The 25,272-nt window shown below is 42.4% G+C and overlaps 1 protein-coding gene across 6 annotated transcripts in view; it reads left to right on the top strand.

The window, feature by feature from the left end:
• mast3b (microtubule associated serine/threonine kinase 3b) overlaps window positions 1-25,272 on the top strand; it is a 53,009-nt gene that overhangs the window by 23,817 nt on the left and 3,920 nt on the right. For 3 of the 6 annotated variants that reach the window (XM_014216097.2, XM_014216094.2, XM_014216096.2), the window contains 20 exons: window positions 5,715-5,735; window positions 7,305-7,383; window positions 11,206-11,363; window positions 12,754-12,829; window positions 13,194-13,403; window positions 16,826-16,927; window positions 17,122-17,254; window positions 17,376-17,443; window positions 18,418-18,512; window positions 18,806-19,014; window positions 19,894-20,032; window positions 21,643-21,775; window positions 22,039-22,204; window positions 22,305-22,406; window positions 22,621-22,743; window positions 22,993-23,105; window positions 23,291-23,451; window positions 23,722-23,843; window positions 24,209-24,418; window positions 25,033-25,259. In XM_014216097.2, coding sequence (XP_014071572.1) covers window positions 5,715-5,735; window positions 7,305-7,383; window positions 11,206-11,363; window positions 12,754-12,829; window positions 13,194-13,403; window positions 16,826-16,927; window positions 17,122-17,254; window positions 17,376-17,443; window positions 18,418-18,512; window positions 18,806-19,014; window positions 19,894-20,032; window positions 21,643-21,775; window positions 22,039-22,204; window positions 22,305-22,406; window positions 22,621-22,743; window positions 22,993-23,105; window positions 23,291-23,451; window positions 23,722-23,843; window positions 24,209-24,418; window positions 25,033-25,259 — 2,647 coding nt within the window. The remainder of the gene's footprint in view (window positions 1-5,714; window positions 5,736-7,304; window positions 7,384-11,205; window positions 11,364-12,753; window positions 12,830-13,193; window positions 13,404-16,825; window positions 16,928-17,121; window positions 17,255-17,375; window positions 17,444-18,417; window positions 18,513-18,805; window positions 19,015-19,893; window positions 20,033-21,642; window positions 21,776-22,038; window positions 22,205-22,304; window positions 22,407-22,620; window positions 22,744-22,992; window positions 23,106-23,290; window positions 23,452-23,721; window positions 23,844-24,208; window positions 24,419-25,032; window positions 25,260-25,272) is intronic. The other 3 variants (XM_045687407.1, XM_014216095.2, XM_045687406.1) reach the window with 1 other exon arrangement.

Genomic DNA, 25,272 nt, shown 5'->3' with positions numbered 1-25,272 from the left:
AGAGAGGCTTTACTACTGCCACTTCTAGTGAGTTTGGTACACATCTGGTGGATAGGGAGCCGTTTATTATGTTCTACATAGGAGGGCCAAGCACAGGAAGCAGCTCTATGTAGCCCTATACAGTGTATATATTTGTCCTAGCCTACCTCTTTCAGGTAATACATTCAATGCAGTATTAGCCTTATATTTAGCTAGTTAATGGTTTATGCATAATAAGCTTCTGACTTTTAGCCTCCATTTCTTGCGCAATACGCATGCACCTGTGCTCCGCTGGCCTCTCCTTAACCTCTATGGGCTAGGTGGGAAGCTTGCGTCCCACCTACTCAACAGCCAGTGTAATCCCGTGGCGCGTTATTCAAATTCCTCAAAAATGCAAAAACTTCTATTTTTCAAACATATGACTATTTTACACCATTTTAAAGAGAAGACTCTCGTTAATCTAACCACACTGTCCGATTTCAAAAAGGCTTTACAACGAAAGCAAAACATTAGATTATGTCAGCAGAGTACCCAGCCAGAAATAATCAGACACCCATTTTTCAAGGTAGCATATAATGTCACATAAACCCAAACCACAGCTAAATGTAGCACTAACCTTTGATGATCTTCATCAGATGACAACCCTAGGACATTATGTTATACAATACATGCATGTTTTGTTCAATCAAGTTCATATTTATATCAAAAACCAGCTTTTTACATTAGCATGTGACTAGCATGTGACTAGCATTCCCACCGAACACTGCCGGTGAATTTACTAAATTACTCACGATAAACGTTCACAAAAAGCATAACAATTATTTTAAGAATTATAGATACAGAACTCCTCTATGCACTCGATATGTCCGATTTTAAAATAGCTTTTCGGTGAAAGCACATTTTGCAATATTCTCAGTAGATAGCCCGGCATCACAGGGCTAGCTATTTAGACACCCAGCAAGTTTAGCACTCATCAAAGTCAGATTTACTATAAGAAAAATGTTATTACCTTTGCTGTCTTCGTCAGACTGCACTCCCAGGACTTCTACTTCAATAACAAATGTTGGTTTGGTTCAAAATAATCCATAGTTATATCCAAACAGCGGCGTTTTGTTTGTGCGTTCAGGACACTATCCGAAAGGGTAAATAAGGGTGACGAGCATGGCGCAATACGTGACAAAAAAATTCTAAATATTCCATTACCGTACTTCGAAGCATGTCAACCGCTGTTTAAAATCAATTTTTATGCCATTTTTCTCATAAAAAAGCGATAATATTCCGACCGGGAATCTGCGTTTAGGTAAACAGACAAAAGAAAATAAAGCATTCGGTCGACTCGGGCACGCGCCTAAGCCCATAGTACTCTGATCGGCCACTTGCCAAAAGCGATAAAGTGTTTCAGCCAGAGCCTGCCTCGATATCGTTCAGCTTTTTCCCGGGCTCTGAGAGCCTATGGGAGCCGTAGGAAGTGTCACGTTATTGCAAAGATCCTCAGTCTTCAATAAAAAGAGCCAAGATGAAACACAATTTGTCAGACAGGCCACTTCCTGCATGGAATCTTCTCAGGTTTTGGCCTGCCATATGAGTTCTGTTATACTCACAGACACCATTCAAACAGTTTTAGAAACTTTAGGGTGTTTTCTATCCAAAGCCAATAATTATATGCATATTCTAGTTACTGGGCAGGAGTAGTAACCAGATTAAATCGGGTACGTTTTTTATCCGGCTGTGTCAATACTGCCCCCTAGCCCTAACAGGTTAAAAAACACTCCTTAGCTCTTGGAGTCCCATGCAGGAAAAGCTTGACTAGAATAGCTTGCTGGACATTCTTTTTTTTTTAGCATTTCTTATACCAATAGACTATTCGAAGAGGGGCGCAAGCTCTTTTTTTTGCTGAACGTTAAATACAGCAGCCAACAGAACTCTGGTAGTTTGAAAGAAGAGCGTACACGCGATGGCGGTAGGCTATTGCAGTTATTTATTCAGACCCATAACCATTAAATCTTCGTGAAGAGAGGTGAAAGCCGTCTGCGTTTAATTCTAGTCCTATATTATTCAAGCATGTCATTAGAATGATGAAGATAAGGACAATAAAACTGTTGAAAGTGAGGAAAGAATGACGCAACAATAGAGAGAGAAAGAGGAGGTAGGCCAATAACATTAGGGGAAATATGAAAGGTATATATTCGTCAGCCTACTGATTATACAAATATGCCCTATTATATTTCACAATTGTAATCAAATTCTCTAGCATATACTTTCTGGTGCACCAGAATCGCATGTTCTTTCAGCTTTATCATGGTTTGAACAATGTGCGTAATTCCAGTCCATATAATACAGTACAGTAATACAGTTCACACTCAGAAAGATTAGCCTGCTGGAGCTAGTTACATTTATTTACCCAAGAGAGCATATAGCTAGCTACATCTATGGGCTCATAAAATGTATTTAATATATGGCTCAGGTAGCATCAGGTTTGAATTTTCATGCTGATCAAATCCAGACATACAGTGCATTTGGAAAGTATTCAGACCCCTTGACTTTTTCCACAATGTGTCACAGCCTTATTCTAAAATGGATTAAATTGTTTTTTCCCCCTCTTCAATCTACACACATTACCCAATAATGACAAAGCAAAAACAGGTTTTTAGAAATGTTTGCTAATTTATTACAAAAACCCCCTGAAATATCACATTTTCATAATTATTCAGACCCTTTACTCAGTACTTTGTTGAAGCACCTTTGGCAGCGATTACAGCCTTGAGTCTTCTTGGGTATGACGCTACAAGTTTAGCACACCTGTATTTGGGGAGTTTCTCCCATTCTTCTCTGGAGATCCTCTCAATGTTTGTTTCATCTGACCAGAGAATCTTGTTTCTCATGGTCTTACAGTCTTTAGGTGCCTTTTGACAAACTGCAAGCGGGCTGTCATGTGCCTTTTACTGGTGAGTGGCTTCCGTGTAGTCACTCTACCATAAAGGCCTGATTGGTGGAGTGCTGCAGAGATGGTTGTCCTTTTGGAAGGTTCTCCCATCTCCACAGAGGAACTCTAGAGCTCTGTCAGAATGACCATCGGGTTCTTGGTCACCTCCCTGACCAAGGCCCTTCTCCCCGATTGCTCAGGTTGGCTGGGCTAACAGCTCGAGAAAGAGTTTTGGTGGTTCCAAACTTCTTCCATTTAAGAACAATGGAGGCCACTGTGTTCTTGGGGAACTTCAATGCTGTAGACATTTTTTGGTACCCTTCTCCAGATCTGTGCCTGGACACAATCCTGTCTCAGAGCTCTACCGACAATTCCTTCTACCTCATGGCTTGGTTTTTGCTCTGTCATGCCCTGTCAACTGTGGGACCTTATATAGACAGGTGTGTGCCTTTCCATATTATGTCCAATCAATTCAATTTACTATAGGTGGACTCCAATGATATTGGAGAAATAGCTCAAAGATGATCAATGGAAACAGGATGCACCTGAGCTCAATTTCGAGTCTCATAGCAAAGTGTCTGAATACTTATGTAAATAAAAACCTGTTTTCGCTTTGTCTTTATGGGGTGATGTGTGTAGATTGCTGAGGACATTAAAAAAAAAAAAAAAACCCTTAGCTGGTTATACTTAAGCTCTCTGGATGTTTATTTGTGTGTGTTTGTCTGAATTCTAAGGGCCATTTTCCTCCTCTGTCTAAGGCCCTTTTTTTATGCCAAAAACTCCCCAGTCTTTAACGATTACAAGCATACCCATAACATGATGCAGCCACCCCTATACTTGTAAATATGGAGAGTGGTACAAACGGCATGCATGTTTTGGAACATTTCTTATTCTGTACAGGCTTCCTTCTTTTCCCTCTGTTAATTAGGTTAGTATTGTGGAGTAACTACAATGTTGATCCATCCTCAGTTTTCTCCTATCACAGCCGTTAGAGTCCCTTCCTCTCTGGCAACTGAGTTAGGAAGGAAGCCTATATCTTTGTAGTGACTGGGTGTATTGATACACCATCCAAAGTGTAATGAATAACTTCACCATGCTCAAAGGGATAATCAATGTATGTATTATTTTTTTTACCCATCTACCAATAGGTGCCCTTCTTTGTGAGGCATTGGAAAACCTCCCTGGTCTTTGTGGTTGAATCTGTGTTTAAAATTCACTGCTCGACTGAGGGACCTTACAGATAATTGTATGTGTGGTGCACAGAGATGACATAGTCATTCAAATATCACGTTAAACACTATTATTGTACACAGAGGGAATCCATGCAACGTATTATGTGATTTGTTAAGCACATTTTTACTCCTGATCTTATTTAGGTTTGCCATAACAAAGGGGATGAATACTTATTGACTCAAGACATTTCAGCTTTTCATTTTTAAATAATTTGTAGAAATGTCTCAAAACATAATACCAGGCCAGTGACACAAAATCTAATTTTAATCCATTTTAAGTTCAAGCTGTAACACAACATGTGTAAAAAGTCCAGAGGTGTGAATACTTTCTGAAGGCACTATAAATAAAGCAGAGAGCTGGAGGCTGTGGTTGGATGGTTGGTTGAGTCATAGTGGAGATCACATCCTTCCTGCTAGGTTAGCTTCCTGCTTCACTCAGATGCTGTGTGTGTGTGTGTGTGTGTGTGTGTGTGTGTGTGTGTGTGTGTGTGTGTGTGTGTGTGTGTGTGTGTGTGTGTGTGTGTGTGTGTGTGTGTGTGTGTGTGTGTGTGTGTGTGTGTGTGTGTGTGTGAAAGGATATTTCAATATAAAATCGTTTTTTTGTATTTATAAAATATGTTTATTTGTTACGTTTATTTGAGTGGTGACAATGCACAACAAAAACTTTAGTCTCAGTATACGTGAGAAAATATGTGTTGCAGTCCCCGGGCAGGTGAACATAAAAACAAGAGAACTTCATATACGAACAGATACCCGCAAACATCAGACATTTTTTAAACATCCAGACATGTTTCCACACAGAAATCAAGACATTGCAGAAACCAATAATGGGATGTGGATTTATACCAAATCATTCTTATTCCAATGTTTTCTCATTAAGAAGATGTACCCAATGTTGAAGACTGTCGACAACTGTTGCCATCAGGAAACTGTTTTCGGGCTGGAAAAGTCAGAACGTTCAACTAGGAGCTGCTGAATCCTTTAAGCTGGAACAATTTGTTTTTAGTAGGCTTTAATTTTGATCCGCTTTAAAACCACATTTGGCCAGCAGTGTGTTCGCAGTTACTCAACATCCCTTTATTCACAACCCTGGCTTTGATTCCTGATGGCAACTCATTATTGGTTATGCAACATGTAGAGAAATGTGCATAACCAATTTTTCTTAAACCCAGATTTGATAGGAAAATATATGGTTTTACACAATGTCTCTGGAAATTTGATATGGGCTGAAAAAGAACTGCACTGAAATGATAAGACCCTTTATAATTTCAGCCCCCTGATCATTTCCGTTGCCCGTATCCCTGGTTTTTAGAAAGAGCAAATAAGTGCTACAGCATTTTTTTTTGCTCTTTGAATTCATGTTGAACCTGTACTCCCCATGCTAGACAAATGAAGGCTGACACATTAGCCAATTGTGTCAGACTTCATTCGTCAACTGAAATGTCACAGGTCAGTGGCTCACTATCGCAGTCATGTTCAATCTAAGCATGAGACTGTAGAAAGATGCAAACTTAACCTGTAACAGGTTAAAATGTTCCCCTGTAATCTCTCTCTTGCTTCTCCTGCTGTCGTGACCTCAGCCACATGGCTCGCGCTGACAGGTAGGTTTTTCTCTTATCCTATTGTCCTTCATGCCTTTCTCCTGCCTTGCCTCTATTTGGTTACCACTTTTTCTGAAAAGATCAAATCCCCATGTCCTTCATCAGCCCAGATACTGTCAGGTCCGTAATTATTTGCACCCTTGATAAAGAACAGCAAAAAATACCTTGCGTAAAATATAAACACTAAGCTATATTGCAGCTATTATTGTAGCCATATTGCAGCTATATTGAGCTATTAAGGTCAATGATGCCGTTTACTGGCCACAGGACCAGTGAAAGCAAAATAGCCATAACATCAGAGAGAAACTGCATTGCCATTTGGATTGGAACCGGTGCTATGGTCATATGACATGAAAATAGAGCTCTTTGGCCACACACACCAGTGGTTGGTTTGGCGTTGGAAAAACAGAACCATATGCAGGAAGTGTTTTTTGTTTAAAATCTATTTTAGATTACTTTGATAAAGTTGGCTAGAAATCGATCTCTGAATGTGTTCGAGCGACGAAACCACTCTCCTGCTGGCTACGATGTAAGGTTGCAGGCGTGTGCTTTGTCAGTGGCTGTGACGTAGGGTTCAGCCAGGAGTTGATTGATGAAATGAAATGGTAGGAGGGAAATCCCAGCTTTAAGTGCTGTCAGATTTCACATCCTACACAGGCGGAAGAGATAGACTCATGAGTCCGTGAGAACCAGGGCTACCGCTGAATGCAAGCCACAGATCAATTTATAAGTGAAAATGTCAGTCGGAACCAGTACCAGAACCACACAGGTCCTCGATACAGGGGACTTTAGAAACGGCACCATGAACTTTACCAAGTACCAGGACATTTTAGACAAAAACCTGGTTGCCTCTGCCAGGAGGGTGACAGTTGGCAGCAAGTGGCTCTTCCAGCAAGACAATAACCCCAAGTACAAAGAAATGGTTAATTGACCACAAAATCAACATTTTGCAATGGCCATCTCAGTCTCCGGAGTTGAACCCCATTGAAAACCTGTGGTTTGAATTAGAGGGCAGTCCATAAGAGCAGACGAAGGATATCAAGGATCTGGAAAGATTCTGTATGGAGGAATGGTCTAAGATCTCTCCCAACGTGTTCTCAAATCTCATAAAACGTTTTAGAAGAAGGCTCAGTGTTGTTATCCTCGCAAAGGGAGGGTGCTGGAGTCTTGAAAACATGGGCGCCAATAATTTTGACCCCTATCTTCTTTAGATTTGTTTGATTACTTGTTAAACAATCTATTCCTCGGAGCAATTGTATTAGTATAAAATAATATAATTTCTCACATTTTTGAGCATACAGTATAGCTCAGTATTAGTATTATTTATTTGATACAGTCTTGGTTGCTCATCTTTATCAAGGGTGCCATTAATTATGGACCTGACTGTACATTGTAAGTGCATAGTAATTACATTACACAATCCCCGAATGCATATTACATCACGAAGAACAGAGTAATAGCAAGACACAAGGCTTTCAGTGTAGTGCGGGGAAGACGTAACGTGTCATAAGGCAGTTGATATGATATGCAAATGTACAAGGTAACATAACAATGTCTGTTTTTCTCCAGAGCGGAAGGCAGAAGATGGTCATTAGCGTCCCTCCCCTCCTCCGGCTATGGAAGCAACCCGCCCAGTTCCACAGTCTCTGTAAGTCTCTAACCCTCACCCAGCTCCCACAGGGTCCATATCAAACTGCAGTTTCACAACACCATATAAACCATTCAACAAGATCTGAATAGGATAAGAAATGCGTCTGTGGCTGAAAGAGACAACACTGTGACCATGTGATCAAACGGGACAAATCCCGTCTTGAATCATCATGTGTCTGAATGAGTCATTTATGTTTGGCTCCTAGCCTGCGGTCTAGTGATAATGGGCCCATAGTACATGAATGTATTTGAGTGTGACGTGATGAGCTAATGTTCTGTATTTGTGCTCGTAATAGGATTTGATGCTTCGAAGAGCGTTATCAGTGCTCCTGTGCCGAAGGGGTGCGCACTTAAATGCCCTCATCTTATCTTTTACTTACCCTGCGGATATTGTTCATGGTTAAGCATGAACAGAATTAACAGAATAAGATGTGAACATCAAATATTCTATGAGAGAATAAAACTGTGGGGGCTTTATAGCGACAGGTGAGAGTTTAGGCCTCTGCTCCCCATACGCCCCAACAAACCTAATACAAACTCTCATGCTCAAAAATCCACCAGCATCTACGTTTCTGACAGACAGATAACTTCTCTAGGGGTGTGGGATGCTACCATCCCACCTGGCCAACATCCGGTGAAATTGCAGAGTGCCAAATTCAAAAACAGAAATACTCATAATAAAAATTCATAAAACATACAAGTGTTATACATCGGCTTAAAGATTAACTTCTTGTTAATTCAACCGCGGTGTCAGATTTCAAAAAGGCTTTACGGCGAAAGCATACCATGCGATTATCTGAGGACAGCGCCCAGCACACAAAACATTACATACCAGCCAAGTAGATTAGTCACAAAAGTCAGGAATAGCAATAAAATGTATCACTTACCTTTGATGATCTTCATATGGTTGCACTCATAAGACTCCTAGTTACACAATATTCGATAAATTCCCTCTTTATATCCAAAAACTTCCGTTTTGTTGGCGCGTTTTGTTCAGTAATCCAATGGCTCAAAGGCAGTCACAACAGGCTGACGAAAATTCCAAATAGTACCGGTAAAGTTCGTAGAAACATGTCAAACGATGTTTATAATCAATCCTCAGGTTGTTTTTAGCCGAAATAATTGGTAATATTTCAACCGGACAATAGTGTCCTCAATATAAAAGAAAAACAAGGAAGGCGCGCTCTCGGTCGGGCGCAGAAAACAGCTCTGGGGACATCCCACTATCCGCTCACTCAAAGTGGTCATTCGCCCTAATTTTTCAGAATAAAAGCCTGAAACAATGTCTAAAGACTGTTCACAACTAGTGGAATCCATAGGAAACGGAATCTGGGTCCTATCCCTTTAAATGGGGCTTTCATTGGAAAAACAGCCATTTCAAAAATAATGGCACTTCCTGGATGGATTTTCCTCAGGTTTTCGCCTGCCATATCAGTTCTATTATACTCACAGACAATATTTTAACAGTTTTTGAAACTTTAGAGTTTTCTATCCAAATCTACCAATTATATGCATATCCTAGCTTCTGGGCCTGAGTAGCAGGCAGTTTACTTTGGGCACGCTTTTTATCCGGAGGTGAAAATAGTGCCCCCTACCCTAGTGAGGATAAACCTGGTACCTTTTCACTCTATACGTGCTGCGTGAGACAGTAGGACAGGGTTCACAAACTGGCAGCCTAATTCGGCCCGCGTGTGATTTAATTTTTTTAAATACAACTGTGAAAACACCAGAAAATCAGCTCCAAGTGATTTACATTTTGGAAATCTGTTCCAAATTATTCCCACGCATAATTGAGAGATATATTGTATACAAATGTCAGCAAGGTTCAAAATGATTGTTTTAGTCAGGTATTATATACAGTGCATTCGGGAAAGTGTTCCGACCACTTCCCTTTTTCCACATTTTGTTATGTTACAGCCTTATTCGAAAATAGATAAAAAAAATATATACATCCACATCAATCTTCACACAATATCCAATAATGACAAAGCAAAAACAGGTTTTTATTAAAAATAAAAAAGAGAAATACCTTATTTGTGTATGTATTCAGATCCTTTGCTATGGGTCTGAATACATCCTGTTTCTATTGAGCATCCTTGAGATGTTTCTACAACTTGATTGGAGTACACCTGTGGTAAATTCAATTGATTGGACATGATTTGGAAAGGCACACACCTGTCTATATAAGGTCCCACAGTTGACATTGCATGTCAAGAGCAAAAACCAAGCCACGAGGTTGAAGGAATTGTCCTAAGAGCTCAGAGAAAGGATTATGTCGAGGCACAGATCTGGGGAAGGGTACCAACACATTTCTGCAGCATTGATGGTCGCCAAGAACACAGTGGCCTCCATCATTCTTAAATGGAAGAAACTGAGCAATCGGGGGAGAAGGGCCTTGGTCAGGGAGGTGACCAAGAACACAATGCTCACACTGACAGAGCTCCAGAGTTTCTCTGGGAAGATGGGAGAACCTTCCAAAAGGACAACCATCTCTGCAGCACTCTACCAGACAGGCCTTTATTCCAGACAGAAGCCACTCCTCAGTAAAAGGCACGAAAGCCTGCTTGGTGTTTGCCAAAAGGCACCTAAAGGACTCTCAGACCATGAGAAACAATTTTCTCTGGTCTGATGAAACCAAGATCGAACTCTTTGGCCTGAATGCCAAGCGTCATGTCTGGAGGAAACCTGGCACCATTCCTACGGTGAAGCATGTTGGTTACAGCATCATGCTGTGGGGATGTTTTTCAGCGGCAGAGACTGGGAGACTAGTCAGAATCGAGGGAAAGATGAACGCAGCAAAGTAGAGAGAGATCCTTGATGAAAACCTGCTCCAGAGTGCTCAGGACCTCGAACATCTCTGGAGAGACCTGAATATAGCTGTGCAGCGACGCTCCCTATCCAACCTGACAGAGCTTGAGAGGATCTGCTGAGTAGAATGGGAGAAACTCCCCAAATACAGGTGTGCCAAGCTTGTAATGTCATAACCAAGAAGACTCGAGGCTGTAATCGCTGCCAAAGGTGCTTCAACAAAGTACTGAGTAAAGGGTCTGAATACTTATGTAAATGTGTTATTTACATTTTTTATTTGTAATAAATTAGCAAACATTTCTAAAAACCTGTTTTTACTTTGTCATTATGCAGTATTGTGTGTAGATTGATGAGTTAAAAAAACATTTTAATCCATTTTAGAATAATGTTGTAGCGTAACAAAAAGCGGGAAAAAGTCAAGGGGTCTGAATACTTTCCGAGTGCACTGTATGTTTGGACTTATTGCTTTCGATTTGCAGTCTTCAGATTATTTGTAATTATGTTCCGGCCCCCTGACCATCCGCTCAAGAAAAAAATTGTCTCAAGGCTGAATTAGGTTGAAAAAAAACTGAAAATCAAAGGTCTCCATTCTGAAGGAGAAGGGTGGTGGTGCAAAAATTAGATGAGGGTCTAAGATGAGAACAGGCCATGTGTTCTTCCATTTGTGAGTAGTTTTATAAGGGAAAGGTCGGCATATGCGGCAAGGTCAGACTGGGACAATAGGCCTTTCAGTGATCCTCAGTGACCTCTGTATGAGCAGGCAGAAAAGGGGCATCACAGATGCAGCAGGCCAAGTCACCATGATCTACTGCTATTCAGGACCCATGGGGCAAAACATCTGACAGATTGCCAGATTGCCTTTCATCTCATAAAAATAATCAGGAAAATAATGTACTCAGCCTCAAAAGCCACAAAAAATAACCATTCTCTTGTCCTAATTATGATACTGATCCTCCATCCTTCAGGAATAAGTGTTGGCGTTTGAATGTTAAAAGTACTAATTTTCCTCCAGTCCTCCTCCTCTTCCCAGGAGCGCCTGCACCAGCTCCCCTACCAGCCCACTCAAGACGAGCTCCACTTCCTGTTCAAGCACTTCCGCAGCTCAGAGAGCGTGACCGACGAGGAAGTGCGACCCTCACCGATCATGCGCCCTCGGTCCCGCAGCCTCAGGTAGCCGTCCGTTAACCCTCGCCTTAACTTTAATGTGCCATATCATCAAAATGAGATTTAATGCATCATCACCCTTACGTACATTTTTGTGGATTTTTAAAATGTTTTATCAGACCTGGAAATGTATTACATGCAAATTGGAACATCTTCAAAAACAATGTATTAAGTCAAACCTAGATTTGACTGTACCGTACCAGGATCTCATTGTTTTGCCTGGTTCTTAATTAACTCGCCTCCCTTTGTGTTGCGATATAGAACTTAGGTGTGGCCGAGAGCATGAGTCAGTGGAGTATTTACACAGTGAACTGACGAATGGAGACAATGTATTCATCTACATCCCCTTACCTGGGGGCTGTTTCACAAAGCAGAATCAATGCGTTAGCTAGTTATTGATCCTGCTTCATACAATCCAACCCTGCTACTAGTTCTGACAGTGTGGTCAGTCAAAATGTATTCAGTCCTGTAACAAAGTAAAGCTAAAGTATTTTGCAGTTGCTAATGTTCAGTAAGACTCAATTTGACCTCTAGCTAAACTCACTACACAGTGGGATTGCAGTTCCCACCTTCACTGTTCTAGTGTGGTATAATATTGTAGAAAATGAGCCTGTTTTGTAATAAGTAACATACTGCACCAATTTGTGGGACTCTCGTAGGGTCAGATTAAGCATAGGTTAGGACGCAGAGGTGGTGCAGCTGCGTGGCTTAAGGCGAGCAGTGTTGTGTACCATGTTCCGCCCGAGCTCCCTGTGTTGTCGTGGCATGGCGTGCAGTGCGTAGGTGGGTGGGTGCAGAGCACTGCGGGGACCAGCTAGGCTGGAGGTTCTCAGGGGGTGAGTTAGGGGGAGGGGGCGGGCTGCAGTGTGTGGTGGTCAGGCTGCCATCTGCTGCAACAGAAGCCTCTTTCATTGCGCTGAATGGGTCTGTGGCTGGGATGCATTTCTGCACCGTACCCCTAACTCTTGGACAATGAGATTAGGCGGGACAACGTGAGAGGGAAGGGCCTGTTGGTCTGTTACATGGGCCAGACAGACAGTGTAGATGTGGTCCGTGTCTTACACCAGCTGTTCTCTTACCTAATACTGAAGAGTTCAAAAAAATAATCTAAAGCAGCAAAGTGAAACAGGAAATGAGTTTGGAAGCAAAATAAAATGTGTCGATTAGATGTTTTGAAGGGATTAGATTTGTATCTTTGTCTGAATGTTGCACATTCACTATTCCACAATGAATCTTCACTTGGGATGATCATCTTAGCCGTTATTCAAAATATTGCAACCACCCAATAAGAACTGTCAATGCCGACTGCTTCACAGATTTTTGCGAGCTCTGCCAGTCCATTTGGTTGGATTGGAATAATAAACATTGACAAGATCTGTGTCCTTTTCTGTTTTAGCCCCGGAAGAACAATGGGTTCATTCGACAATGAGGTCGTCATGATGAACCATGTTTACAAAGAACGGTTCCCTAAGGTACGTCATGTTGTCTCCTCCCCCTTTTGTTGTACAGGAAGCAATGTCTGTTTGTATTTGCCATAATCAGAAAGCTAATTTCCCCTCTGCTTCTGGGGAATGTGATTACTCTGACTTATCTGACTTTCTGAACGTTGCACTTGGACTAACCATGGTCGCCATAACATGTCTGAAGATAATTAGCAGTATTGGGCGCTCCAGAAGGATCACTTAACCATGGCTACCCTGTTTTGGGTGCTACTGAGGATTGCACTTGGTTCCAGACTTTGATTGAATGCATTTTCACTATTTCTGATCTTACTAAACTAATGCTTAGGTGTGTTTTTTTGGGGTATAATGTTGTGTGTGTTTGCTGTCCCTTTAGGCCACAGCACAGATGGAAGAGCGCTTGCTGGATATCGTCACCGCCTGCTCCCCAGACAGCACCCTCCCACTGTCCGATGGCGTGCTGGGCTTCATCCAGCACCAGCTGGTGGAGCTGGTCCGAGACTGCCTGGACAAGTCCCACACGGGCGTGGTCACTTCACGCTACTTTGTGGAGCTGCAGGAGAAACTGGAGAAGCTGCTCCACGAGGTGGGATATCCACAAATATCTTTTGCGTCTAGGTTTATCAGTGTGATCGGACAATAACTGCCAGCACTTGAGTCTAAAATGTGTTTCCTCAGACTACCCTTGGGCATCCAGTTGTTTTATGATTTGCATATGATATGTCAACCCCCTGAGGAATAAATAAGTTGTTTTTGGATGGCATGTTATTTGTATGGTTTAGCTAGTGCAGCCAAGGATGAGGACTCACCGTTTGAATCAGGAGGCCCTCAGAATACAGCCAAGGAATATTCTCCTTTGTTGATGTAACGTCCTGTCTGATGCATTTTCTTGGGGATACGTGTGTGTGTGTGTGTGTGTGTGTGTGTGTGTGTGTGTGTGTGTGTGTGTGTGTGTGTGTGTGTGTGTGTGTGTGTGTGTGTGTGTGTGTGTGTGTGTGTGTGTGTGTGTGTGTGTGTGTGTGTGTGTAATATTTCTGCCCACATTTCACACATCTGTTAAGGACACATCGCTTTTCTCCTCCCTTTTCAGACGTTCGTCCTCATTGCCTTGGCTTGTTTTGTTATTAAGGGATCAAATTTGCCCTCACGGAGGCCACAGCATGACTGAGGCTTTCTCATGTGGCTCCGTGGGGTTGCTCCTCTATCCAGAGCTCCTCTATCCAGAGCAGCGTGCATTCTCTTCCCCAGAGTTCCCCTTATATCGAAACTCAGTCTTGCTCTCACCACTCTAACCCAAGCAGACAGTTTTCCTTGAAGGCAAACTCACTTTATGTAACGGGTGGTAAATGTAGTGAACAAAAACATAAACGCAACATGGAACAATTTCAAATATCTTACTGAGTTACAGTTCATATAAGGAAATCAGTCAATTGAAATAAATGTATTTGGCCCTAACCTATGGATTTTACATGACTGGGAATGTAGATATATCTGTTGGTCACAGATACCTTTTTTAAAAAAAAGGTAGGGGCGTGGATCAGAAAACCAGTCAGTATCTGGTGTGACCACCATTTGCATCATGCAGCGCAAAATCTCCTTCGCATAGAGTTGATCAGGCTGTTGATTGTGGCCTGTGGAATGTTGTCCCACTCCTCTTCAATGGCTGTGTGAAGTTACTGTATATTGCCGGGAACTGGAACACGCTGTCGTACACGTCGATCCAGAGCGTCCCAAGCTTGCTCAATGGGTGACATGTCTGGTGAGTATGCAGACCATGGAATGACTGGAACATTTTCAGCTTCCAGGAATTGTGTACAAGTCCTTGCGACATGGGGCCATGCATTATCATGCTGAAATATAAGGTGATGGCGGCGGATGAATGGCACGACAATGGGCCTCAAGATCTCGTCACGGTATCTCTGTGCATTCATGGGGCACCGTGTTCATAACGTTGACATCAGCAAACCACTCGCCCACACGACGTCATGCACGTGGTCTGTGGTTGTGAGGACAGTTGGGCATACTGAAATATTCTCTAAAATGATGTTGGAGGTGGCTTATTGTAGAGAAATGAACATTCAATTATTTGGCAACAGCTCTGGTGGACATTCCTGCAGTCAGCATGCCAATGGCACGCTCCCTCAACTTGAGACATCTGTAGCATTGTGTTGTGTGACAAAACTGCGCATTTTAGAGTGACCTTCTATTGTCCCCAGCTCAAGGTGCACCTGTGTAATGATCATGTGGTTAAATCAGCTTCTTGATATGCCACACCTGTCAAGTGGATGGATTATCTTGGCAAAGGACAAATGCTCACTTACAGGGATGTAAACAAATTTGTGGCCAAAATTTTAGAAAAATAATATTTTTGTGCATATTGAATATTTGTGGGATCTTATTTCAGCTCATGAAAAATGGGACCAACACTTTACATTTTGCGTTTATATTTTTGTTCAGTGTAGTTAATCGTCCTCTTTGTGTGTGTGTGTATCAGACCTGAGTTCAAATACTATTTCAATTATTTCGATTACTTTCACATACATTTAAAAGTAAGTATTCAGATAATTTCTTTGGAAAATACAAGTAGTTGAATATTGGAACGTATTTTGAAATACACTAGGAAAGTTTTGGCATGTATTTGAAAATACTCAAATACACAGTGTATTTTCGAATACAAATAAATACTCCAATGCATTTGACCCTAATAAGTATTAGGCTAAATAGGAAATTATTTGAAAATACTTCAAATAGCAGTAGTAGATTTCGGCCACACTATTTGAAAATACTCAAATACACATGTATTTGAACCCAGGTCTGGTGTCTGTACATTGTGACCCAGCTGTCCAGTCACTTGCAACTGGCCTCAGAAGGACAGCGAATCAAAAGTGAATCAAACTAAAACATAATAATAATTTGGTGGGTGCTTATATTTGTCTTATTTCAAATGTGTTGTCGTGGAAATTCTACACAAGGACACTCGAAGTCAATCTTAAATGAATCATTGTTTATTAACAGCAGGCTGGAGAGGTCACAGTCAAACTTAGATGCATAAAGTACCGGTTTGAAGTGAGCTCCCCCGGGGCAGTCCCGTTAGATCTCTTATATACTGCTTACATAGGCATAGTTCATTGGGTTGATTCCGGGCATTTGTCAGGCACCGTCTCCTATCTTTACTTATAGACCATATTCTTGGCATTCTGCCAGATGGTCCTAAGGAGGGGGTCATGTCGCCACCCCTCATATCTTTACCAAGCACAGGCAGGAACCAAGGATTATTTATGAACATTTTCAAGGCTGTCTCTTCACATGATCAAATTTTCCATCACAGTGTTTTTTGCATAATCCAACTGCCCCTGAGATAACCTCAGAGAGTGGGGTCATGGCCAGCCATTATCAACGGCATCCCTGGAGCAATAAGGGTTAAGTGCCTTGCTCAAGGGCACATCAACAGATTTTTCAAATAGTCGGCTCTGTGATTCAAACTAGCGACCTTTCGGTTACTGGGCCAACACTCTAACCGCTTGGCTACCTGCCGCCCAGGTACCTGATTGTGATGCTTGGGGTAGCCAATAATGATGCATAGTGCGAGGGCTTAAGATCCATTTGCTTCCTGATTTTGTGTTCTGTAGAACAAATTATTCTCTGGAATTGATTATCCACGGAAGAACAAAGAACAACCCGTTGCCCCTTCCCCCTAGGCACCTGGGTGGAATTATCGCCGTTTTACTTATTCAGTCCTCTCAGATCTACAGAAGTGCCTAGGGGCTAGGGTTTCTTTCTAGACAGGGCCTATGTCTGCAAGTAATGCATTCTGTGGTCATGCTGCAGGTAGCTAGGTTGATTTGGACGTAGTATGTTGGCTTTAATGCTATGTGGTTGCGGTCTTGCTATGGTGAAAGAGATATAAAGGCTCCTCTGTTTTTGAGCTCTCTGAGTCTTCAACACAGTTGATCATCTCCATGTTGTGCTCTGTTCAGAAGCTGATAACATTTTGGCTTTGCATTTCAGGCGTATGATCGCTCGGAGAGCGAGGAGGTATCTGTCATCACCCAGCTGGTGAAGAAGATTCTCATCATCATATCCCGACCGGCGAGGCTGCTCGAGTGCCTGGTGAGACGGAGAGAAAATCTCATTCCGATTGAAAATGCGATTGATTCTGTTGAGAGCGTTGGAAAGCCGTCTCTCTTAATCTGTTTTGTCGCTGGTTTTTAAGCCACTGTATTGCCAATAAGCTCTTTCATGACTAAGTGATTTTATTCACTTTAATCCAATCTAATCTAATGGCCCTTGGATGTCATTGGCAGGAATTTGACCCGGAAGAGTTCTATCATCTGCTGGAGGCAGCCGAGGGTCATGCCAAGGAGGGCCAGGGCATCAAGACCGATATTCCACGTTACATCATCAACCAACTGGGCTTGACTCGCGACCCCCTCGAAGGTATTGGTATATCTTTTGCCATAACACTGACCTGAATTTCCCGCACTTGAGACAGATATCCAGTACCAATCAATATCATTGCATTGCTGTTAAATCATATCTTTCTTCCCTGCTCTTTTAGATATGGTACAGCTTGAGCAGTATGAGTCCGCTCCGTCGATGACATTGGAGTCTGATGAGTCTGTGGAGGTAAGGAGTTATGCCTCATTCACATTCCGCCTGAGCAGTCCGTTGCGTTGCACCAGATGTCATTCATTTCAATGGGAAATTTTCCTTAACGGAGTGGTATCGCAGCACCCCCCCCTGCGGTTGAAGGCTCCATTGCGAAACGGGTGACGCACACTTTTCCAAACTATGCAACGTCTTCAGTGCAGCCAGAGTCTGTCAATAGAATAGGAAGTTACCAAACCACAGAACAAGATGAAAATATATGTGGTTTTCGGTGATGGCTTTATGGGATAACTAGCAACTTGTAAACAATTACTCATTCCTATAATTGAGTACTATTTTAATAGAAATGTTGTCTGTTAAGCCAATTACATTATATCTCTGTTTTTGTGATGGTAAGGACTTTTGTTTTTGATCATTTTTAGGTGGAGATCACGAGCTACAGTATTTTCAACCTAGCCTTGCTTTTAGTTAGCTAGCTAGCTGCTCTGTAAGCTAGCTTGACTTGATAGAAAGTTAGAGAAAGAAGTTGAGGAAAAAGTAACTCAACGAAACATGTTTTATTATCACCTGAAACAGTACGTTTCTCCTGTCTTGAATGAAAAGGGCCTATTTTACAATCTCCCAAAATAAATGCCTTCTCGGACGAGAAACTAGGCTCTCCTCCATTTTGCCTTGCATTGTGAAACCCTATGCTCTCCGTCCAGTAGCAGAACGAGATTACGTTAAGAGGACTTACCGCGTAATGAAAAATGTCACGAATGTGAATTGGGCATTAGCTTGCCTGTGATGTACTAGGTTTTTAGCATGAGATTGCCAACAGAATCACATAAACTGGACTTTCAGTTAACAACATAATAAGCAGCTTTATTTACATGACGTTATTTGGTAGACCGGCTATGTAATCATACTGGCACCAGTGGGTTAATGGGTCCCCTGGCACCTTTTGAATAATGGCTGCCTCTTAATTCTCTTATTGTTTGCACTGTTTGCAGCAGAACAAGTGTCCCCAGGCACTCACCCCGACGCGAAGGAAACCACTGGAGAGTGACTTTGAAACCATCAAGCTCATCAGTAATGGAGCCTATGGGTAAGCGCTAAACAGGCAAGTGGTTAACCACGCTGATCACTGAAAACATGGACTCCCAATTAGCTATTATCATGTTGATTTGAAATCAGTGCACTCTGTCACTTCAGTTATAGTCAGTTAAAGGTTAACAGTAAAATGCCAACTGTAGACTTCTGTCATGGTTAGTAAACATTTAGAAAACTATTGAATATTAACTACAATTCCACTTTTATGGATTGAACTGTCCCTGTAGTCATGGATTATCAATGTGGAGGTCTTGTATGACATGGCTCCTGTCCTGTGGTGGTTGGCAGGGCTGTATACCTGGTCCGACACAGAGACACTCGGCAACGTTTCGCCATGAAGAAGATCAACAGGCAAAACCTTGTCCTGAGGAACCAGATCCAGCAGGTGTTTGTGGAGCGGGACATCCTAACCTTCGCCGAGAACCCATTTGTGGTCTCCATGTTCTGCTCCTTTGAGACACGACGCCACCTGTGCATGGTGATGGAGTATGTGGAAGGTAATGTCATATGATATTCTAACCCAAAAGCGATATGTTTATCATGACTCTGTCATGTTGGAATGGAAATATACTGAACAAAAATATAAACGCAACAATTAACGATTTTGCTGAGTTACAGTGCATATAAGGAAGTCAGTCAATTGAAATTAATTAATTAGGCTCTAATCTATGGATTTTACATGACTGGGTAAGGGCGCAGCCAATCAGGATGAGTTTTTCCACACAAGGGGCTTTATTGCAGACAGAAATACTCATCATTTTCATCAGCTGTCCGGGTAGCTGGTCTCAGACGATCCCGCAGGTGAAGAAGCCGGATGTGGAGCTCCTGGGCTGGCGTGGTTACATGTGGTCTGTGGTTGTGAGGCTGGTTGGACGTACTTCCAAATTCTCTAAAACGACGTTGGAGGCGGCTTATGGTAGAGAAATTAACATTCAATTCTCTGGCAACAGCTCTGGTGGACATTCCTGCAGTCAGCATGCCAAATGACGCTCCCTCACAACTTGAGACATCTGTGGCATTGTGTTGTGTGACAAAACTGCACATTATAGAGTGGCCTTTTATTGTGTAATGATCGTGCTGTTTAATCAAATTCTTGATATGCCACACCTGTCAGGTGGATGGATTATCTTGGCAAAGGAGAAATGCTCACTAACAGGGATGTAAACAAATTTGTGCACCAATTTTTTTGAGAAATAAGCTTTTCTGTGGGTATGAAACATTTCTGGGATCTTTTATTTCAGCTCATGAAACATGGGACCAACACTTTACATGTTGCATTTATATATAATATTTTTGTTCAGTATAGTTGGAAAGGCAAATTTGATCCACCCATGATTTCTCCTAGCTTTAGCATAACTGTTGATTATCTCTTGCAGGTGGGGACTGTGCTAACCTGCTGAAGAACATGGGCCCCCTTCCCGTGGACATGACCCGGATGTACTTTGCTGAGACTGTGCTGGCCTTGGAGTACCTTCACAACTACGGCATTGTTCATAGAGACCTCAAACCTGACAAGTGAGTCCACAATAAGCTTTAAACCTCTTTACAAGCAGTGCCTTCAGAAAGTATTCATACCCCTTGACTTACTCCACATTTTGTTGTGTTACAGCCTGAATTCAAAATGGATTAAATCGTTTTTTCCCCCCTCACCCATCTACACACAATACCCCATAATGACAAAGTGAAGAAAATAAAAACATCTACATTTTTGCAAATTTGTCACACCCCTGAGTCAATACATGTTAGAATCACCTTTGGCAGCGATTACAGCTGTCTTTCTGGGCAAGTCTCTAAGAGCTTTGCACAGCAGGATTGTATAATATCGGCACATTTATTTATTTATTTTTTATTATTCTTCAGCTCTTTCAAGTTGGTTGTTGATCATTTCTAGACAGCCATTTTCAAGTCTTGCCATAAGTTTTCAAGACAATTTAGGTCAAAACTGTAACTAGGAGCTAAAGAACACTCAGTGTCGTCTTGGTAAGCAACTTCAGTATAGATGTATATTTGGCCTTGTGTTTTAGGTAGTTGTCCTGCTGAAAGGTGAATTTGTCTCCCAGTGTCTGTTGGAAAGCAGACTGAAACAGGTTTACCTTTAGGATTTTGCATGTGCTTAGCTCTATTCCGTACATTAAAAAAAGAACTCCCTAGTCTTTGCCGATGACAAGCATACCCATAACATGATGTAGCCACAAATATAAAGAGTGGTACTCAGTGATGTGTTGCATTGGATTTTCCCTAAACATAATGCTTTGTTTTCAGGCCACATTTTTTTCAGTTTTACTTAAATGCCTTATTGGCATGTTTTGGAATATTTTTATTCTCTACAGGCTCCCTTCTTTTCACTCTGTCATTTAGGTTAGTATTGTGGAGCAACTACAATGTTGTTCATCCGTCTTCAGTTTTCTTCTATCACAGCCATTAAACGCTGTAACTATTTTAAAGTCACCATTGGCCTCATGGTGAAATCCCTGAGCGGTTTCCTTCCTCTCTGGCAACTTAGGCGCTAGGAAGGACGCCTGTATCTTTGTAGTGACTGGGTGTATTGATACACCATCCAAAGAGTGATTAATAACTTCATCCTGCTCAAAGGGGTATTCAATGTCTTTTTTTTCTACCAATAGGTGCCCTTCTTTGCAAGGCATTGGAAAATCTCCCTGGTCTTTGTGATTGAATCTGTGTTTGAAACTCACTGCTCGACTCAGGGACCTTACAGATCATGTTATGTGTGGGGTACAGAGATGAGGTTGCCATTCAAAAATCATGTTAACCACTATTATTGCACACAGAGTGAATCCATGCAACTTATGTGACTTGTTAAGCAAATTTTTACTCCTGAATTTATTTAGGCTTGCCATAACGAAGGGGTTGAATACTTATTTACAAAAGACATTACACCTTTTAATTTTTAGAAAATATATAGCTATTTATAAAAACATAATTCCACTTTGACATTATGGGTTATTGTTTGTAGGCCAGTGACACAAAATCTAAATGTAATACATTTTAAATTCATGCTGTAACACATCAAAATGTGGAAAAATGGGTGTGAATACTTTCTGAAGGTACCGTACCTCAAGTCGAAGAACATGTAGCTTTAACATTTCTCTCTATGCCACCTGCAGCTTGTTGATCACTTCTATGGGCCACATCAAATTGACCGACTTTGGCCTGTCCAGAATTGGCCTGATGAACATGACCACTAACCTTTACGAGGGTCACATGGAGAAAGACACCAGGGAGTTCATCGACAAACAGGTGAGAGTCTTGTCAACCACTTAACCCTTTATTTGTCCTTTCACTATAAATACATTCAGCTCCATAATAAGGCATAGGAAAACAATATACCGAAATGCCAGACAATTTTTTTTGGAATACAAATACTTTCAAATACTTTCAAATACTCAACCCAGTATAGGTGTACCATCTCATAACTACTGTGTAACTAAACTCCATTGTGTTACAAAAATCTGAATGCAAATGTTACGGTATAACTGAATATTATTGGTGTGGTTCTCTAGGTGTGTGGCACCCCAGAGTACATAGCCCCAGAGGTGATACTGAGACAGGGCTATGGGAAGCCAGTAGACTGGTGGGCCATGGGAGTCATCCTGTATGAGTTCCTGGTTGGATGTGTGCCCTTCTTTGGGGACACTCCCGAGGAACTCTTTGGGCAGGTTGTCAGTGGTAAGTATTCCGTTGATGGAATATGTACAGTATGTAGGCTTTCTTTAATTGTGTTTAATGTGGAGATCCTCTCATTAACGTTTGCTTGCTCGATGTACAGATGACATCATCTGGCCCGATGGGGATGATGCTTTACCTGCAGACGCCCAGGACATGATCACACGGCTGCTGAGGCAGAGCCCTCTGGAGCGACTGGGGACAGGTTCGTAGACAACAAAACTACGTTCCAACGTCCATACTAGCATCCCACTTAGAATGCATGCCCTATTGCTTCATTCTAAGTGGTGCGCTAGTCTAGATATTGGAACCCGAGGCCTCGTCTTTCATTCCACATCATCCTAGTCTGACGTGTTGCTGTTGGCTATTTTTCTGAGATTTGCACACGACCGTAATCGGAAAACTAAATATTGTTCTAGGAGGAGCACCTGAGGTAAAACAACACCCCTTTTTCTTACGTCTGGACTGGAACGGACTACTGCGACTGAAAGCCGAATTCATCCCTCAGCTGGAAGCGGAGGACGACACCAGCTACTTTGACAGTACGGGCAGTCCTTCATAAGTTCTCTCATTAAAGACAAAGATCCATTCTTTCTATTGCCAGTATATCTCCACAGATGTAGTGATATTTGCTCTTCATGCCGGTCTAATGCTTATTGATATTTTCACTAGTCAATTGTGTTTAATGAAAACTATATGTTTTCCTGAAATACACTAAATGTCCTGGTTCGGATTTTACGGTACGGTCCTTGTTCCTGAGTTCCACTCATTTTGTGTTGTCATGTTTGCAGCTCGCTTAGAGCGTTACCACCATTTGGCCTCAGATGAGGATGACGAAACCAACGATGAAGAGTCTTCCCTGGAAATCCGTCAGTTTTCCTCCTGGTCAAACCGCTTCAGCAAGGTTCGGAACGTACCTTTTTAAAATATTACAAATGTCAATAATATTAGTCGTTTGTTGAGCAATTCTTTGTAAATACAATATAATGGAAAACTCCTTAAATCTGTGAAAGAGAAAAAAAGGTTTTGTTGGTGCCAAGTTCACCAAACTTGACCACCCTAGCTAATGTGGCTACTCCATGCTTTCAGGTGTACAGCAGCACAGAACATCTGGCCACACCGTCCAACCTGAGCTTCTCATCGGACCGCAGCCACAGTGAGGACAAGGAGGGCTGGGATGGGCGTTTCACACCCTCCCTGGGAGGAGACATCCAGAGACAGGAACGCCAGCACCAAGATCGCAGGGGCAGGTGAGCAGAGCCAAGATGAGTTTGTAGCTCTATGTTTCTGTTAGGATTCCCTGTGTAAGAGTTAAAACACGTCTTTATTGGACGCGCTCCAAAACATTGGGTGAAAGTGCATAAAATGATGATTAGTTCCGAAAAGTCAAGAAATGTTTGCTGAATAGGGTGTGCATTAACCAATGGCTGCACACATCATAAATTACTATTTTAGCTGTAGATAGGATGTCACCATTGCCCCTTCTACTCCTAACTGACACTGCCGTTGATGTGTTGCAGCCTGCGCCCTCGGGCCTCGTCCAATTCCTTCCATTCTGAGAGGGGCACCAGCCCCCTGGTGATGAGCAGCACCCACAGTCTGGAGACCATGCCCCGCTTCGCCTTCTCCACAGACGACGAAGGTGAGCTCAGTCCCAAGCCCCTCCACTCTTCTTCAAGTCTGCACAGCCTCATGGAAACCAACAGAAATTCAAATATCACATAAGATATTTAATTTCTCATGAAACATTCTTCATAAAAACAAACAGATTTGTGTGATATTGCTTTTTGTTGATAGGAGGATTCATGACCAAGCCAGGTGCAGACTGATCAAAGGGCAAACAGTCAAAACAAAAAGCAGTCTAGGCACAAACACAGAGTTCAAGTGTATGAAATTTCTCTTTAGAGTGAGCTTCCATCCAGACCAAATTATTTGCAAAGATACTTTGGACATTGCCTGTTTTGGTCAAACAAATTTGATTTGAACCCTTATTCCTGTGTATTACAGCTGAGGTGGTAGTGTCAAACCTGCATCGGATCAGGATTCGTAGCAACAGCACTGGGGCCAAACACTCTTCCCCCAGGAACCACAGAGCCCCCCAACGCTTTGGAAACCAGCTGGAGACACCAGATAGACAGACACCAGACAGACCGAGGCTTGGGGGCAAAGTCCCCAAGTCTGCCTCCATCTCCGCCCTGTCTCTCATCATCACTGCAGGTCTGTGTTGGGGGTAATGCATTACAAAAGTCAATCGTAACGTTGACTTTTGCGGTTCAGCACTCTGTGGTCCCGTTCTGTGAGCTTGTGTGGCCTACCACTTCACGGCTGAGCCGTTGTTGCTCCTAGAGGTATCCACTTCAAAATAACAGCGCTTACAGTCGACCGTGGCAGCTCTAGCAGGGCAGAACATTGACGAACTGACTTGTTGGAAAGGTGGCATCCTATGACGGTGCCACGTTGAAAGTCACTGAGCTCTTCAGTAAGGCCATTATACTGCTAATGTTTGTCTATGGAGATTACATGGCTGTGTGTTCGATTTTATGCAGCTGTCAGCAACAGGTGTGGCTGAAATAGCCGAATACACTAATTTGAAGGGGTGTCCACATGCTTTTGTATATATAGTGTAAGTTAGTCATACAGGGTTACTAGTGCCCAGCAGGCAAATATTGCTGAATAGGGTGTGGTATGGCAGGTGTGTTTGCACAGAGCTAATGGCTGTTAAGTTGATTGTAAATGCTAAACAAGAGCAGGCGCTTGTTCTAAATTCAACCATTGCCCCATCCCTTTTCTCATTTCCTGAACTTGAACTCATCCTTTGTGTACCATTCCAGATGATATGCCCGGCGGCCTCCAGCCCAGCCCCATCTCTTCGCGCTCGCTCTCCTCCAATCATTCATCCCGCGATTCGTCCCCCAGCCGCGACCTGTCGCTTAGCCTCAGAAGCCTGCGGCCACCCATCATCATCCACAGCTCAGGGAAGAAATACGGCTTCACCATGCAGGCCATCCGCGTCTACATGGGCGACAGCGACGTTTACACTGTGCACCACATGGTCTCGGTGAGTGCCCCTT

The sequence above is a fragment of the Salmo salar genome, chromosome ssa10 (genome assembly GCF_905237065.1).
Source record: "Salmo salar chromosome ssa10, Ssal_v3.1, whole genome shotgun sequence".
Lineage (NCBI taxonomy): Eukaryota > Metazoa > Chordata > Actinopteri > Salmoniformes > Salmonidae > Salmo > Salmo salar.
The sequence above is the reverse complement of the archived record's forward strand: the minus strand, read 5'-3'. Positions and strand labels throughout refer to the sequence as shown.